General features: G+C 42.6%; 1 protein-coding gene across 9 annotated transcripts in view; it reads left to right on the top strand.

Moving 5' to 3' along the window:
• CTNND2 (catenin delta 2) overlaps nucleotides 1-16,621 on the top strand; it is a 444,220-nt gene that overhangs the window by 212,623 nt on the left and 214,976 nt on the right. For 6 of the 9 annotated variants that reach the window (XM_083188240.1, XM_083188245.1, XM_083188239.1 and 3 more), the window contains exon 9: nucleotides 1,213-1,531. In XM_083188240.1, coding sequence (XP_083044366.1) covers nucleotides 1,213-1,531 — 319 coding nt within the window. The remainder of the gene's footprint in view (nucleotides 1-1,212; nucleotides 1,532-16,621) is intronic. The other 3 variants (XM_083188242.1, XM_083188247.1, XM_083188244.1) reach the window with 1 other exon arrangement.

Here is a 16,621-nt window from a genome sequence, read left to right as displayed (position 1 = left end):
TACCTCAAGATACATCATTGAAATATTAAAATATTCCGAAATACGGAATAATCAGTTATCCAAAATTCCCAAGCATTTTGGATAAGGGATACTCAACCTGTATAACCATCTGTCATGGCAGAAAAATTCTGCAATGATTAAATAAAACAATATAAAATAATTAAATACAGATTAAAATTTTTGTCTTAAATTTGTAATTGTTAACATGTCAAATTATGAAGGTTTAAATATTCAATTGAAGATGTTTTTGTATTTTTGTGTCTAAAGGCATAAAATGAGGTACAGTACATTAGTATTTTTCTTTTTATATTTTCCTGATGACCACTTTCTGTATGATATCAAACAAAGGTAATTAGTAGAGATTTTGGCATGTTGGGACTCAGGAAAAAATACCCTTCAATTATTTCCTAATCATTTTGTGTGTGTATATATATATATATATATATATATATATATATATATATATATATATATATATATATATATATATATGCTGTAGCTAGTTCAGTAATTCAAGAAATCTGATCAATGCGGTGTTTTAACCTGTCTGCTATTTCTGTGTGCTGCTTCTGTGGTGAACTGCACATAGCAAGGCTCTATATTAAGGGCCACGGTTGAATGCTGTATCAACCTTCCCACATTTTGAACTACTGTAACCACAACATATTGTGAAGGCCAAAGATCACTACTCAGCAGGGGAAGGGTCCCATATTCTCACAATTCCGGTAAGGGACCAGGCCTAGGGGATTATGAGTTGACGGATCAAGCATGGAGAAGTTGCCCATAGAACCCAATCGGCTTGTAGGAAGCATTTATCAAGTACAATATATAAAATGATAGGTAGATGCTGATTGGTTGCTATGGGCAATTTCTGCACTAATACACTTCCCCATTCGTTTCTCATTTATTTTAGGTACGTAAAAAGATAAATTGTCCATTGTTATATTTCAGGTCATTATATATTGCAGTAATAGGTAACCTACTTGTTTTGTTACTGCCCATATATATTTTTGCATTACTATTATTTATTCTTCAGTTGTAATAAATGAAATAAATATATGAAAAAAATAAAGTCAGTGTACACTATTAAAGAAATATCTCATACATTTCTGCTTTTCACAATTTAATATTTCTCTTTGTTACTGTATTTATAGATAACAGAATGCTTCTTCTTTTTTTTATGTCCCCTGTACTTGTATTTTTCCTGCCTAGACCTGGTTAACCATTTTTGTGAACAGATCCTCAGTTTTTTACTTTGTCCCTACTTTCCTGTCGTAGCCCCATCTTCCCCTGGTGTCGACTCCGTACCTTTACAGCGTACAGGCAGCCAACATGGCGCTCCGAACACAACAGGGACCTTCCAAAGGGCCAGCTATGCTCCAGGCTCTGGCTCCAATTACGCAGATCCATACCGACAGCTGCAGTATTGTCCATCTGTTGACTCACCCTACAGTAAATCGGGTCCAGCTATACCACCAGAAGGAACATTAGCCAGGTCTCCATCTATTGATAGCATTCAGAAAGATCCAAGGTAAGCAGGACTTCACTTTTGACATATCTTATTTGTGTTTATGGTTTCCATAGTAGATAAGTACTTTGTACAATGTACTTTTTATCTGGGTTATTTTATTTTGGAGAATACGTTATCCTATAATATTACAGCTCTTTAACAAATCACTTTCATGTCAGCTTTCAGAAGAGCTTAGAAAATAAGGATAAACTCTTTGTATAGTTGATTGCTAGCAGGAAACAAAGGCTAATGTGCATACGTAATATAACAATAATTATCAGCCTCATGCTTTAAGGCAAATTTTACATTTCTTATTTATATTTCATTCATTTTTCTTATATTTATAGTTATTAAGTGAAGATTTGTAGATTAAAAAACGTATAATTTTAATTAGTAAGATACATTTTGGCGTGATTGTTTCCACTAACTGTTTTCCAAAGAAATTATTGGTGATAAATTACATATCAATTTGTGATATTTATATGTATTATTACAGACAAATATAGCATATATTCTTACTATGACTCAAAGACCTGATAACTTTATTTATGAGCTAAGGTTTAGCAGGTTATTGATATAATAGTTTCGTTTTTTGAGTCGTTTTTAGATGATATGTTAACAAAATGTAACTTTAACTCAAGGGGTTATTCAGACCTGATTGCAATGACTGCGAATTTGCAGGCCCGGGCGATAATCGATAGACTGCACATATGTATGGCTCGCAGTACATTAGGCCATCCTGCAATAAAATCCTGCTACTTTTTTGATCACTGGCCGTATGCAAGTTGATTGACAGGAAGCCTTGTGGGGGTAGTAACTGGCTGTTAGACTGGGAGTGTAAGGGAAAATGCAGGACTGCCCAGGCATTTGAGGGGTAGGTGCGTGACGTCTGCTCTAGCCCCGATCTGACTGCTTCTATTGCAGCTGCCGAGTAGCTCTTGGGCTGCGCCCAGACTGCACACACTGGATAAATCATTAGATGGACTCCACTACACTATGTAATAAGAGCCAGTTCCGTGGGTGCTTAACAACCCCAATATTTGTACTGATGCTATTTCTGTCTATGCATGTTAATTTTCCAGTTAAATGGAGGAATGTCTCCAATCATTTTGAAAAGTTCATTTTTGATAAACCATGTTTCACACAAGTGAAGATGATTTAGGGTACAAGTTGGTTCAGTTTGTTCTGTGATTAATGTAGGCTAGTCAAATTAATGTGTTGTATTGTGTTCACATAAAAAACAAAACAAGGTTTTGCAGGTGCTGGTTGTGTATTTTGCTCAAATATTGACTGTATGTTAAGTGACTGGTATGATACATGATACTATAAATATCTTTGATCAGAGCCTGTATGGAGGTCACTCAGTGCAATTGTTTATTATCTGAGCCATGAATGGGTACAAAACATTTTGAACATTTTTAAACACCTAGAGGTTGCTTCTGAGTCCTACCCAGGTGTAACTATGCCTTTAACTGCAGCTTTATCTGCATCTATGCTAATGCTGCAGCTGTATTACTACCGAGATGCCCACTTGTAGTTTTGTATGGATGTATCAAACACTAGCACCAGCCCTATGCAGATTGCTTTTCTCTGTCCGAGTATGGCCTCCTCTGTGATCAGTAATGCATCTCTGGATGCTGTGACATGTCCACAACATACCTGCTTCCAGAGGCATAAGTTCATCCCAGTCCCCCGGAGGAAACTTGAACTTTGTGCCCCCCTCCCCTTAAAATATGGTGTGACAATGGCTGGTGGGTCAGGGTCAGACTCACATGATTCAACCATCTGCAGCATGAGTCATTGGAGAGTCTCATCTCACAGTCCAGCAGCAGCAGTGGTTGCACTGTTTCTTGCTGCAGTGCAGGCTGAGCAGTACCAGGCAGAAGCCATTCTGTCCCCTAGTGCAGAAGTTATCAGGGCTGCTGGGACACAGTTAATTAACTGGGCAGAAGCAGATGGTGCACCATAAAAGCTACATTGAAAGAGCAGTGGTAACACTTGGATCTCACTGTGGAGCTCCTTTAGTGCTTGGAGCTCGGAGGCAGGAGTCTCCATTGCCTCTGGGAGTTACCTCCCGGTCTGCATCATGTTACCTCCAAGTAAGGCCCAATAAATTCCACAGACTGTGGATTCTGGTCTGCAACTCTTGGCCTAACAATTGGGATACAGACTTTATGCTGGCTACACACTGGTTGATTCCCGGCACCGCCAATATTGCTAACTAGTATTCACAAATAGTGCATACGCACTGACCAATATCTGTCAGTGATGTGACCCACCCCTTGCTCCACACATGCAGTCGTTGGCTAGATAGTCAAGATTGAACTGCATGTACAGATGACAGGGGCTCATTAGTGATGCACCGGAGCACACATTGTTAATATACACTGGAAGATTTACACTATATATTGTTAACGATATAGATATGATCCATATCGCTCATGATATATTGCCCAATGTGTACTCAACATTAAGGTTTGGCCACTCCAAATCAGGCACTTAGAGTAGAAGAAAGCTACTGACGGTGTCTCAGCTGGCACTAGACATGGGTCTGCATAAAAAAGAATTTGCAAATAACAATGACGTTTCTTCTGCTGTCTGGGAAAGAATGTAGTTTTATATTGAAACCTAAATATGACAGTTCTTGGGATCTGATGTTATAGTAAAAATAACAAATTGTATATAACAACAAGATATCATTAATGGTATAATGCAGTGGCAGCTGCAGCATGGACCAGCAGTGATATACTGTAATTGAAGAATAGCAGTGAATCATCTGTGTTAGTGAAGTGGGGGTTAGGTACGCAAAAGCACTGTAGCTGCTCAGTGCTCAAACTGTGAAAAATAGATGTGTGAAGGTGTTGCATAAATAAAGAAACAGAGTGATACAAATGTTAAATGGTGGTGCCCCAAAGCGCATCAGCAGCTCTGTGTTTAACAGGAGTCATGCGAATACAGGTGCAACACCTTTATTACTGTAGTACTTTCCTTCCATCCAATACACAGGAATCTCCCACCTGGGCTTTTCCTTTGAATCACAAAGTTTCTGAATTTTAAATATTTTTTATCAGGTAATCACAACATGTGTAACAGGCTGGGCTTGATTTTCTATTTTTATCTTTATCATAGATTTCCTCTGGTAATCGCATCATATTCTATCAAGCGTGTTTGTCATTTCCCAGCTATTACTTGCAAGGATTGCTGGATTGCATCTAGCAAATCTCTTACAGCCTGCTCATGTAGGAGAGCACATATAGGAATAAAAAGGGAATTCTTCAAGGAGCACCTCTTAATTCATAATAACCAAAATAAGCCCCAAGCACTCTACTTTTATTTGTTCCACGTCTGAAATGTACCAGTTTTGTTTATTACAACCATTAACAATACAGTGAATACTAAGGACCAGGGGCGAAACTAGACCTGACTGGGCCCCATAGCAATACTTTTAAAGAGCCCCGTAAGTCTCCACCAGTATGGGAGGAGAGGGGGTGGGGTGGTTCAGAATAGTAGATGGGATGGGGCATGACAGAGTAGAAGGCAACTGACAACTGACTGCTCCAGCTGCAGCTGCTGCTTGAAGCTCCTCCATGATCCGTGCTGGCACAGGGAGGGTAGCCACCAAGTAATTCTCCCTGCTGTGTCTACAGTGGGGCCTACCAGGCTGGAGACAGCTCCAGGGGAGGGTAGCCGCCAAGCTCCACATGCGGTCTTACATTCATTATTGGGGGTAGCCGCTAAGTCATTCCACCCCCTGGGTCTTATGTTCAGTGTTGAGGCCATCACTGGGGGGCATCAAGCCCTGTGGGGGGTTTCATGATCAGTGCCCGGGGAAGGAGGAGCCAGTTCCTCCTGCTGGGTCTCATGATTAGCCCCGCTGGAGCCAGTGCGCTGATGATGGCATGGGGGGTGTCTTCCGCTCACATACACCAGCAGTAGGAAAGGGCAGGAGACCACAGCCTTGGGGGGGACACTTTAAAAAAAAACCTCAAGAGGGTGCAGGGAAATGACTGCTGGGCCTTAGGGCACCCCATGCTGACAGGCCCCAAAGCAACTGCATCACCTGCATCCTCTATAGCAGAGGTCCTCAAGTATCCCCCAACAGTTAACGTTTTCCAGGTCACCCAGCAGGTGCACAGTGTACTCATTATTCAGACAAATGTTAAAAGTCCCACAGGTGGAGCTATTCATTTAACTTGTGATTCTGTATGGAGACCTGGAAAATGTGGGTTACTTGAGGACCAGGTTTGGGAACCACTGCTCTATGGTTACGCCATTGCGAAGGAGATTTTTAAATGCTGTTGGAAATATTTACTTTTTAAACAGGTAAAATATTCAGCTTTATTTGAAACTGTTTTCACAAAGTTGAATAATCTTTTTTTAATTGATACACCTTTTGTAGTCATAATTGCATAATTAACTCAACTATATTTTTCCATTACTTCACTGAAATCAGAAAAATAAATCTTTCTGATCTCCACTTTAATTTACATATGTTAAACCAAACTATGTCACCGCAAAAGAACAAAAGAATGTACTGAGTCTCATAACACTATAGTAAAGGGAAGTAGTATCAAGAGACATTCCTAGAACTTTATTGCTTAAACCTTTCTTTCTCACTGCAAGTTGTTAAATAAACCACTTCTGCGCCAAGGGAGGTTTCAGGACAACCGCCTCAGGACAGTCTGACATGTGTACCGCCCAGGTGTATCTTCTTTTGTGTAAGTCTAATACTTACACACACACACACATTAAAGGGGGTATCTTATTATCCCTGAAGATGCTTTAACCAAAAATAGCCGGTTATCATTATTGAATTAGTGCCCATTTTTGTCAGGCAAAAATGGACCCCTGTTCGGGTGAAAACACATTAGATAGGGGATAAGGCTGCCATTTTTCAAAGATATGTGCATGCATAGTAGGGTCTGAGTGCTCTAGTGCGCAGACCGTGCTACTCCCAGCAAAGAGGAGTTTGCCTTACTGGAGGAGGCTGCACACAGGCATTCTCCTCTATTGAAACACCCCTGCTCTGATAACAGCAGGTATTAGCATAACGGACATCGGTATCGGAGCTAATATGATACCCCATGGGACAACTTATTGAATGACCACTGCTATTATATTGGCCATACACATGACAATTTAATATGAATTCTTCAGATATAACTTTATATTCAGTCATTGATTATAGAATGAATACTGAAGTAATCATAAAATTTGAGATTACTTTAACCCTTTGAATGCCAATTGAATTTGTCAAAATAGGTGTGAAAAACTGTCAAGCAAACATTTTTATTCACCATAATAACATGTAATACTCAGCTTGCGATGTCGGGCTTGTTCTGCCGAGATACCCTGCTCAATGCTGTCGGGTAAGACAGAATTGAATAGGGCCCGGCGGGAGATGCTCGCCGGTGATTGAATATCCCCCTTAATAAATTTTCATGTACATTACATATCAAGTTCAAATTGTTTTATGGAAAGCCTCAATTAACAAATATATAGTCAAGTTAATTGTACACCCCCTTCTAGACTTTCTGACTCTAAAATTAAAAAAATTAGCTTTAAAAAATAACAGGGTTAATTTTAGTATCTACACTCTATTTTTCCTTTAAATGTCTAAAAACAATTAACAAATTTAGCAATGAGTCTTCCTGCAACTTTCATTTCCCCCTAATTGTGCATTTAGCGATTTGATGTAGGAATAATTTTTCCCATTTTTCTAGCAGTGATGTTCTGTCATCATTTAAGGAAAGAGTAATTAACAATGACAACTGCACTAAGGAAAGATAAACTAATTTACTGTAGTAACAAAGGATTTTCATTACATTTTGTAGGGGTTTATCCCACTACATAATAATGTGTGTGCTGATTACTATATTTTATTTCAAAGTGATTGCATTTTGTAATGCTCCTTGGAGACTATCAAATTATTCTTAATATATTAGATGAATATATTTTATGTGCAATAAATACACAAAGTATTTTTGTTGTTGTTATTATTAATAATGTTTTTTTCAGGCATAAATCGTTAGTTGCTTATAATTAATTCCTTGCTTGGCTATTGTATTTAGAGTAGTCTTATTTGTTCCAAAAATATACTCCTATTGTCACAGTATGCAGATACCTATACAACTTTAAACTAACTTGCTTCCTAAGATGTTAATTATTGACACCATCTTATTCATCATATTCCTTCTATTTGAGAAATAACATTAGAAAAATATACATAGAAATATATCACTATTTTTGCAGTTTCCTTCATCTGATAATATTTTTCAATTATTTTCTAACAAAGGGGCAGATGTATTAAGCTGCATTATGGGGATAAGGGGGGATGAGTGCTGCCACTCTCCAATGTAAGAAGACGTCGCTGTGCGGTCAGCAGCACATGACATCGCTGTCCCTGCTGCCGGCTCCGGGCTACGCTGGAGATCTCGCGGGAGTAGCAAGATCACATGCATGCCTAGTACAGCCACCCAGAGAAAAGAGCATGAGCTGATGCACTGTCTCCTCAAGGGGCTATCGCTTGGGTCCCTTCCCTTCCTGCTTTGCCTCGTTATTGAGGCGAAACTTTATTGTATGCATCTAGCCAAACAATCTCTATTTTGAAAATTGAACTTTTGTCCTTATTCTCTATATTAATTAATGTAACATGCTTTTTTACATATTTACTTACAAATATATTTGAAATGAAATACATACAGAGGAACAATTATCAACAAGACATAGCCCCTTTAGCACTCGCCTGCCTTTCCGTATTTATGAAGCACCAGTAGTTTTAAGAGAAGAAAACTGAAACTGTTTCATAGAGAGCAACATGTTAAGGGTACTGTGCTTCTCACTCCCCAATGTGTTGCACCGACTGAATTTACACAGGTATTTTGACAAGTCCTAAATTGTTGCTATTTTGGCAAGCCACACATACACAGCCAGTCAGCTTGGCAAGAGCACTACTCACATATGTGGTCTCCTGAGACAGACTATATGCAGCTGTGTTCCTAATCACACAGGGAACGGCTCTGTCAAATGAGGTGTCAATTGAGATATAGTGAATGCTTCACATTCGGTTTATAGACATTCATTCCTCGACTGTTTATTGGGGTAACCGTCCTGCTCCATCTGCAATTTCTTATAAGGAGCACCCAGGACTGTGGTTGTTTATTCTTCCCTACTGCTACTAGAGTGAGGGAAGGCTGAATTACTGTTGATGATATTTCCTCCATACTTTATTAAGAGTTAGTCTAAAATTTATAACTGAGTAGAATCTACTTGTTTTTTATGGGAGGGGCCACGGTGCACTTTAACCTGTGTCCATGTCGACTGCGCCGACATTCAGTTAAAAAAGCAGTGAAAAACCCCATGTTGACCTTTTGACTTGATCTTGCCCATGTCGACCTAATGCTTGTGTCAACCTAATGACCCTGTTGACCTAGACCCATGTCGACCTTTCTGCATGTCGACCAACTTGTTGTAGACCTAATCGCCCATACCCAAAAAATCAGCAAAACGTCCACCTCCATGGATGCCGGGGACAGCCCCAGGCTACAGCCCCTGACCAGTGAAGCCTGGGGGGGGGGGCACTCCTCCAGCCATGGTTGTCATGTTTTAGCTGGGGAACCTTGCTTATTTGGTAAACCAGGACCGGCTCAATGAGCCCTAGCTGGTTATGCTCGGACAAAGGACCCCATGAACTCCATGCCAACAAGGATAGTGGGGGTATGAACGTACTTACTATAGTGGGCGCCCAACTAACATATAAGTACCCAAAATATGCACGTCTAAAAAATTGCACATTTCTGTTACTAAAAAATGGCAAACAAATTCTGACTTTGTCTTAAAATTGCACCCTATTACAGGTTTTGGGTGAACATCGCAAAAGTAACATGTGCGATATGGTGCCTTTTTTTGTAATTTTTAGCTGTCAAAAAAATCCCACCCTATTACATCTCACATCACATCATGTCATACACCATATGGTTATCATACTACATTTGTTCATCAACTAGACATACTGGGCTATGACTTTCACCACGCAGGAACTAGTTTTAAACATGTCCTAATTCTCACATGAAGCATAACTTGATGTGAGAAAAGTATGCAGCTGCTGCATTGTGCAGTAGCACTTCATATAGACATTAAGGGCCTGATTCTGGTTCACTCTCAAATGCAAACTCATTCTTTAATAAGCAAAACCGTGCGCACTGCAGGTGGGGCAGATGTAACATGTGCAGAGAGAGTTAGATTTGGGTGAGTTATTTTGTTTCTGTGCAGAGTAAATACTGGCTGCATTATTGTTACACTGCAATATAGATCTCACTTTGAAATAAAACCCCACCCAAATCTAACTCTCTGCACATATTATATCTGCCCCTCCTGCAGTGCACATGGTTTTGTCCATTAGAAAGTGAATTTGCTTTTGCGAGTAAACCAGAATCGGCCCTAAGTCTCAGCCGCACAATGTTGTAAAGATGTTGCATGTAAATTTGATCAAAGCAATCAGTTATGCAGCTTCCAGTTTTATTTATGCAAATAAAGGGGCTGATTCAGACCCGTTCATTAGGGTCCGAATTCTTTCCCATACCCTAAGTCGAGGGTTTGTGCATGTTAACGAACACATCCCCTTTTATGTGAGACAGGGGATTCGCGTGGTGGGGCTGGAGGACGGGCGTTCGGCCAGGTGGCAGGCATAGATTACTTGTTCTCTAGGTTGCAAACATATGCAGCTTAGCAAGCAGGTCTGAATCAGGCCCAAGATGCACAATCTGAGCAAGAAAGTTGCACTGCTGAGCTGACAAGGACGGCATGCCGAGGTTATGTTCCAGGACTTGAGAAACACTGTTTAAGGGCATATTTGGATTAACAGGAAGATATATCAATTGGGTTTTAACTAGTATTTGAGGATAGGTTGTCTGAAATAATGTTGGTAGTGATGTTTGGTAATGCTCAGTTCTCAGGTATTTAATCCTTTCCATTAAAGAGAAAAATTGCAACTTCAAAGATTCTCTAATTATCGATATCACATACAACACTGCTCACACTGAAATCCCCAATTAACTAAGCAGTCACATACTGTACATATGTCAATACTTTATTATATCCAGCTCATCATAAGTCATATCCAGCTCCTCATACATCATATCCAGCTCATCATTCATTATATCCAGCTCGTCATTCATTATATCCTTATAACTTGTCATATTCATCTCATTATACAGTATGTTATATTCAGGGAGCTGAGAGAGAGAGACAGTGTAAAAAGGGGTGACCCTTAAATGCACTTCATCCGGTTAGTGGAGGATAATAAATAGATGTGGAAATAGAAATAGCTGTGTTTTCAACTGTGTGTCTCCTCCAAAGCAGAATACATTTGCTTTGGAGGAGACACACAGTTGGGATCACAATTCTGGTATCACCTTGTTTAAGGTTGTTATCCCCTTACTGCAGAAAAGTTTTTTTCACCAATTTATGGGATTTGTCCTGATTTTTACCTTAATGAGGAACACGTTAGAAGGGAATCATTGGTACTTGGCACGGCGCCCATCGCATCGTATACCATAAGACTAAATATGGTATACAATGGGATGCGATCTGATATTGTACAATAAAATATCGTATCGCATTGTATGCCATACAATGGCATACTATGCGATGGTATACGATTTTTTATTGTACAACCACCCTGATGGGTCCTTACAATGTTAAATGCCCCCCCATTGTCAACGCCACCCCCAGGATCAACGCCAACCTGAAGCGTGGCGAGCGCAGCGAGCCCGCGAGGGGCGGCGGTACGCATCCTCTGACCTTTTCATACCCCCACTATCCACGTAGGTGTGGAGTTGATATTAGATAGTGTGGCGAGCACAGCGAACCACCAAGCCCAAAGCATGGCGAGCGGATGCGCAATACATGTAGCCCAAAGCGTGGCCCAGCAAGCCACCGAGCCCAAAGCGTGGCGAGCGGATGCGCAATACATGCTCGCCACGCTTCGGGCTCAGTGGCTCGCTGCGCTCACCACACTATCTAAAATCAACTCCACGCCGACGTGGATAGTGGGGGTATGAAAAGGTCGGAGGACACGTACCTGCGCTCGCCACGCTTTTGGTTGGCGTTGATCCTGGGGGTGGAGTTGACGATGGGGGGGCATTTAACATTGTAAGGACCCATCAGGGTGGTTGTACAATAGAAAATCGTATACCATCGCATCGCATGCATCGTATGTGGCTATATGGCATGCAATGCGATGCAATCGCATAAGATGCCATAAGAAGAAAATCTTGGGCACCGTGCTAGGAAACAAGTACAGAATCATTAATTTCAATAAGTTATTGCTTTGAATGTACCCCTGATGAAGTCGCCAAGACGAAACGCGTAGGCTTTCAAGCATGAAGTTCATCATTGAAAATAACTGATTATTTTATATTGTTTTTATAAACATTGTGTTTATAAAATGTGTTACCTTATGCAATAAATATGCTGAATTTCTACTATTGAAGCCTTTCTTCCACTCTACTTACACGAGGTGTTATTTTGAAAGGTGGTGGTATTGGTTTAGCGCACTCTATTATTTCTATTTCCATATATAGATGTATATGTAGTTTCATTGAACCACATTTATTTACATGACCTTATTTTTTTAAACAAATAATTGCTTAACAGTCATCCTTAGGATTAGAAGCTGTGACCTGTCTCATAGGAGGCAGACACCTTACTAAGCTGTTTGCTCCTGTTCTGTAGGTATGCAGATTCAGACTACAGATGTGTCCACATACATCTTTGCTTTTTTTTTCTCAATTTATCACATGTAAAACACGGCTTAGCTGTTTTTCAAATTTTAGCTGGTAGATGGATTCTACGGGTGACATTCTATGGGATGCGATTTTGCTTATTTTGCGGTAATTAGACCACAAAATGGCGATATCGCATTTTTCATAGAAATCGCAAATTTAATGTGATGCGCTAAGGGACTGAAATCGCATATTATGTGCGTTAAGGTATGCAGATAAAAATTGCGAGATTAATTCGCATTTTTATCGCATCCAGATGTTTTCGTATAGAAAAGTATACAAGTCGCTTATTTAATGCAATGCGCATTTGCACATCGCATTAATTAGGTGCCTAATTTTCGCACTTATTTCAGACCAGGGTCTGTTTGGCGAATTAGCCAGAACCCTGCACAGATCGCAATGTTCTGTGCAGGGTTCTGCTGTAAAAAATAAAATAAAGGGTTAAAATAAAAATAAAAAACGAGCGCGGGGTCCCCCGCCAGAGTATAACCAGCCCCGGGCTCACTGAGCCGGTGCTGGTGACATGAAATAAGGGTCCCCGACAAATAGGGGTCCCCTTGATTTCATGAAACCAGCACCAGGCTCAAGGTCCGGCGCTGGTTCCCAAAATACGGGGGACAAAGTGACTAGGGGTCCCCCGTATTTTAAGAACCAGCACCGGACACAACCAGCCAGCAGGGTAATGCCACAGCCGGGGGAAACTTATTATATAAGCTCCCGCGGCCAAAGCATTAACCCCCTGGCTGGTCAGCATGGGCAGGGGTCCTGGGGAAGTGGGGACCCCCCAATGAAGGGGTCCCCCCCCTCCAGGACTTACCACCCCATGCTGATAGTCCGGGGCTGTCCCCGATGCCCCTGGGCGGTGGGCATCGGGCTGATGGCTTGTGTAAAAAAAGAAGTAAAACTATTGTTTTATACTGTCGAACTATGAGTCCCAGCAAGCCTACCCCGCATGCTGGGACTTGGAGAACCACAAGTCCCAGCATGCGGGGCATTAAAGGGCCCGCTGGCACTTGTAGTTCAGCAGTACAAAAAATAGTTAACAAAATCACACTGACACACTGTAAAATAAAAGTTTAATACATACAAAACACACACACAGTGATACTTACCTACCTTGAGCCCGTAGGTCGGTCCCTGGATCCTGGGTCCGTCCTCCGGGGCTCCAGGGCAGAAAAGTCCGGTTCCGGGGCCTTGGTCCTGGTTCCGGGGCTGGTCCTGGGGTTCCGGGGCTCCTGGGCTGCAGAATCCGGGGTCCGGGATCCGAGGTAGTCCCCAGGGGTACCTAAGGAAGCAAATCCAACTCACCTGGTCCCTGGCGACGACCTCGGAATCCTCTCCGGTGACAGCGCTGGTCCCATCTGCTACCCGGCTCGCAGGACTTTGACAGGCGCTGAGATGTTTCCTCCTCGGCGTCTCTGCACAGAATGATTTCCTGGCCAATCAGGAGCCGAGAAACTCGGCTCCTGATTGGCCAGAAATCATTCTAACTAGAGACGCCGAGGAGGAAACATCTCAGCGCATCTAGAGCAGAGATGTTTCCTCCTCGGCGTCTCTAGTTAGAATGATTTCTGGCCAATCAGGAGCCGAGTTTCTCAGCTCCTGATTGGCCAAGAAATCATTCTGTGCAGAGACGCCGAGGAGGAAACATCTCAGCGCCTGTCAAAGTCCTGCGAGCCGGGTAGCAGATGGGACCAGCGCTGTCACCGGAGAGGATTCCGAGGTCGTCGCCGGGGACCAGGTGAGTTGGATTTGCTTCCTTAGGTACCCCTGGGGACTACCTCGGATCCCGGACCCCGGATTCTGCAGCCCAGGAGCCCCGGAACCCCAGGACCAGCCCCGGAACCAGGACCAAGGCCCCCGGAACCGGACTTTTCTGCCCTGGAGCCCCGAAGGACGGACCCAGGATCCAGGGACCGACCTACGGGCTCAAGGTAGGTAAGTATCACTGTGTGTGTGTTTTGTATGTATTAAACTTTTATTTTACAGTGTGTCAGTGTGATTTTGTTAACTATTTTTTGTACTGCTGAACTACAAGTGCCAGCGGGCCCTTTAATGCCCCGCATGCTGGGACTTGTGGTTCTCCAAGTCCCAGCATGCGGGGTAGGCTTACTGGGACTCATAGTTCGCCAGTATAAAACAATAGTTTTACTTCTTTTTTTACACAAGCCATCAGCCCGATGCCCACCGCCCAGGGGCATCGGGGACAGCCCCGGACTATCAGCATGGGCTGGTAAGTCCTGGAGGGGAGGGACCCCTTCATTGGGGGGTCCCCACTTCCCCAGGACCCCTGCCCATGCTTACCAGCCAGGGGGTTAATGCTTTGGCCGCGGGAGCTTATATAATAAGTTTCCCCCGGCTGTGGCATTACCCTGCTGGCTGGTTGTGTCCGGTGCTGGTTCTTAAAATACGGGGGACCCCTAGTCACTTTGTCCCCCATATTTTGGGAACCAGCGCCGGACCTTGAGCCTGGTGCTGGTTTCATGAAATCAAGGGGACCCCTATTTGTCGGGGACCCTGATTTCATGTCACCAGCACCGGCTCAGTGAGTCCGGGGCTGGTTATACTCGGGCTAGGGACCCCGCGCTCGTTTTTTTTTTTACACTTTGCGCTGTCCTGCAAATGTGCGATTTTCAGACATGAAAATCGCACATTTTCAGGACTAAATAGAGCGCACCACTTCGCCGCAAATCGCCCCTCTTCGCACTTTTCAGCCTCCAATGCGCATCACATTAAATATGCGCATTTTTACTGAAAAGTGCGATTTTTAAAAGTGCGATTTGCGGCGATGTGGTGCGCGAATAAAACATGCGCATTTAGCGCAAACCATAGAATCTCACCCCACATTTCTTTTTGCAGCAGTAGAATTTGTATAAAGTAATAGATTAGGGAAGCTAATTTTTAGAAAAATCACAAAGCGTGACTTTTGCAGAGTCCAAGGTGTGCCAAATTGTGCAATACATGGCACAACAAAACCAAGATGTATGTGGACACATTTGTATGTATAATTGTTAGATCAAAACCTTTGCTATTAGGCAGAGTAGTATGCAGACTTCCTATGCAGGAGCTAATTGCTCAATCATTATGGCCATTATTCTGATCGGTGCGGCCGGATCCGAATATGCGGCCAGGACAGTGCGTGCGAAACCCCGCCTTCCATACGGATCGCCAACTCAGTCCGTACGCGGTAAGAAGCTGTCCGAACGGACCGCACGTGTATTTTTCATGGAATACGCCTCCTCCATCTCAGGGAACCTCCCCCATCATTCGATGGTCGCAGACCATCGAATGCAGGACCGAGTGGTCCACCAGCTCCCGCAACCTCAGACCACACGGACATTTTTCCGTGCAAAAGCAGGGATCTGGGCGGGCAGCTGACATCCGGCGATGTCATATGTCCGCCCCCTACACGTGCGTCACGGCCACATTACCATACGTACGCCCAGCGTTTGCATGGGAACGCCCATGAAACGCGGGGCGTATGCATATGGTAATGAGCCCAAATAGCCCTTCACGCCCCTCTCCACCCCCTGTTCGGAGTGTTCACATTTCATGCGGGATTTGGCCGTAAGCCCCGCTCGCACATGCGCAGAGACGCCTCTGCACATGCGCAGACACAAAACATCGGCGGCACGAACGCACGCGGATATTACCGCACCAACCAGAATAAGGGCCTAAGTTATCTGCTTCTAGTGGAACAGATCATGGGTTTCTTAAACAGGGTGTGACTCTTGCAAAAATGAAAATAAAGAGTGTCTATTGTCCTGCTAGGAGGGGGAGTCATCCACAGATGAAATATCAGCAGCTTGCAATTAACTGATTCATAGAAGAAGAGAGGTGCGTCTTTGGGAGCAGGAGCCCCTTGGCAGATTACTCCATTGCCTCAGAGAGTTACGCCAGATTGCTTTAGTACATCCATTGCACAGTGTATCACCAATGAATACTTTTGCATGAAATTTTATTTTTATAAGGGTAAACTGTTTGACTAAGATTGTTTCTTATCTTTTTAATAATAATGATGTGCCCACTATTTTTTAACTTACCTGAAAAAAACAGCGGAGGGTGATCAGTGCGCTACTATCTGCAGCTGGTACTAGGACTTGTCAGGTCCTAAAATTGAATGGGATAAAAAAGAGGGGGGGTGTACCAGCGCTGGCTGAGGTGTCAAAGTATGAATAAAAATATGCAGAACGGTATCCTTTACAATGTATTTATTACTAAAAATAATGTTTAAAAAGCTGTATCATTTATAAGCTTTATGAATAATAAAGGGGGTTACAATAATACATTAAAATAAATGTGTGGACATTCGATTAGCATCACAATC

Source organism: Crinia signifera, chromosome 5 (genome assembly GCF_055691185.1).
Source record: "Crinia signifera chromosome 5, ASM5569118v1, whole genome shotgun sequence".
In the NCBI taxonomy this organism is placed as follows: domain Eukaryota; kingdom Metazoa; phylum Chordata; class Amphibia; order Anura; family Myobatrachidae; genus Crinia; species Crinia signifera.
The sequence above is the reverse complement of the archived record's forward strand: the minus strand, read 5'-3'. Positions and strand labels throughout refer to the sequence as shown.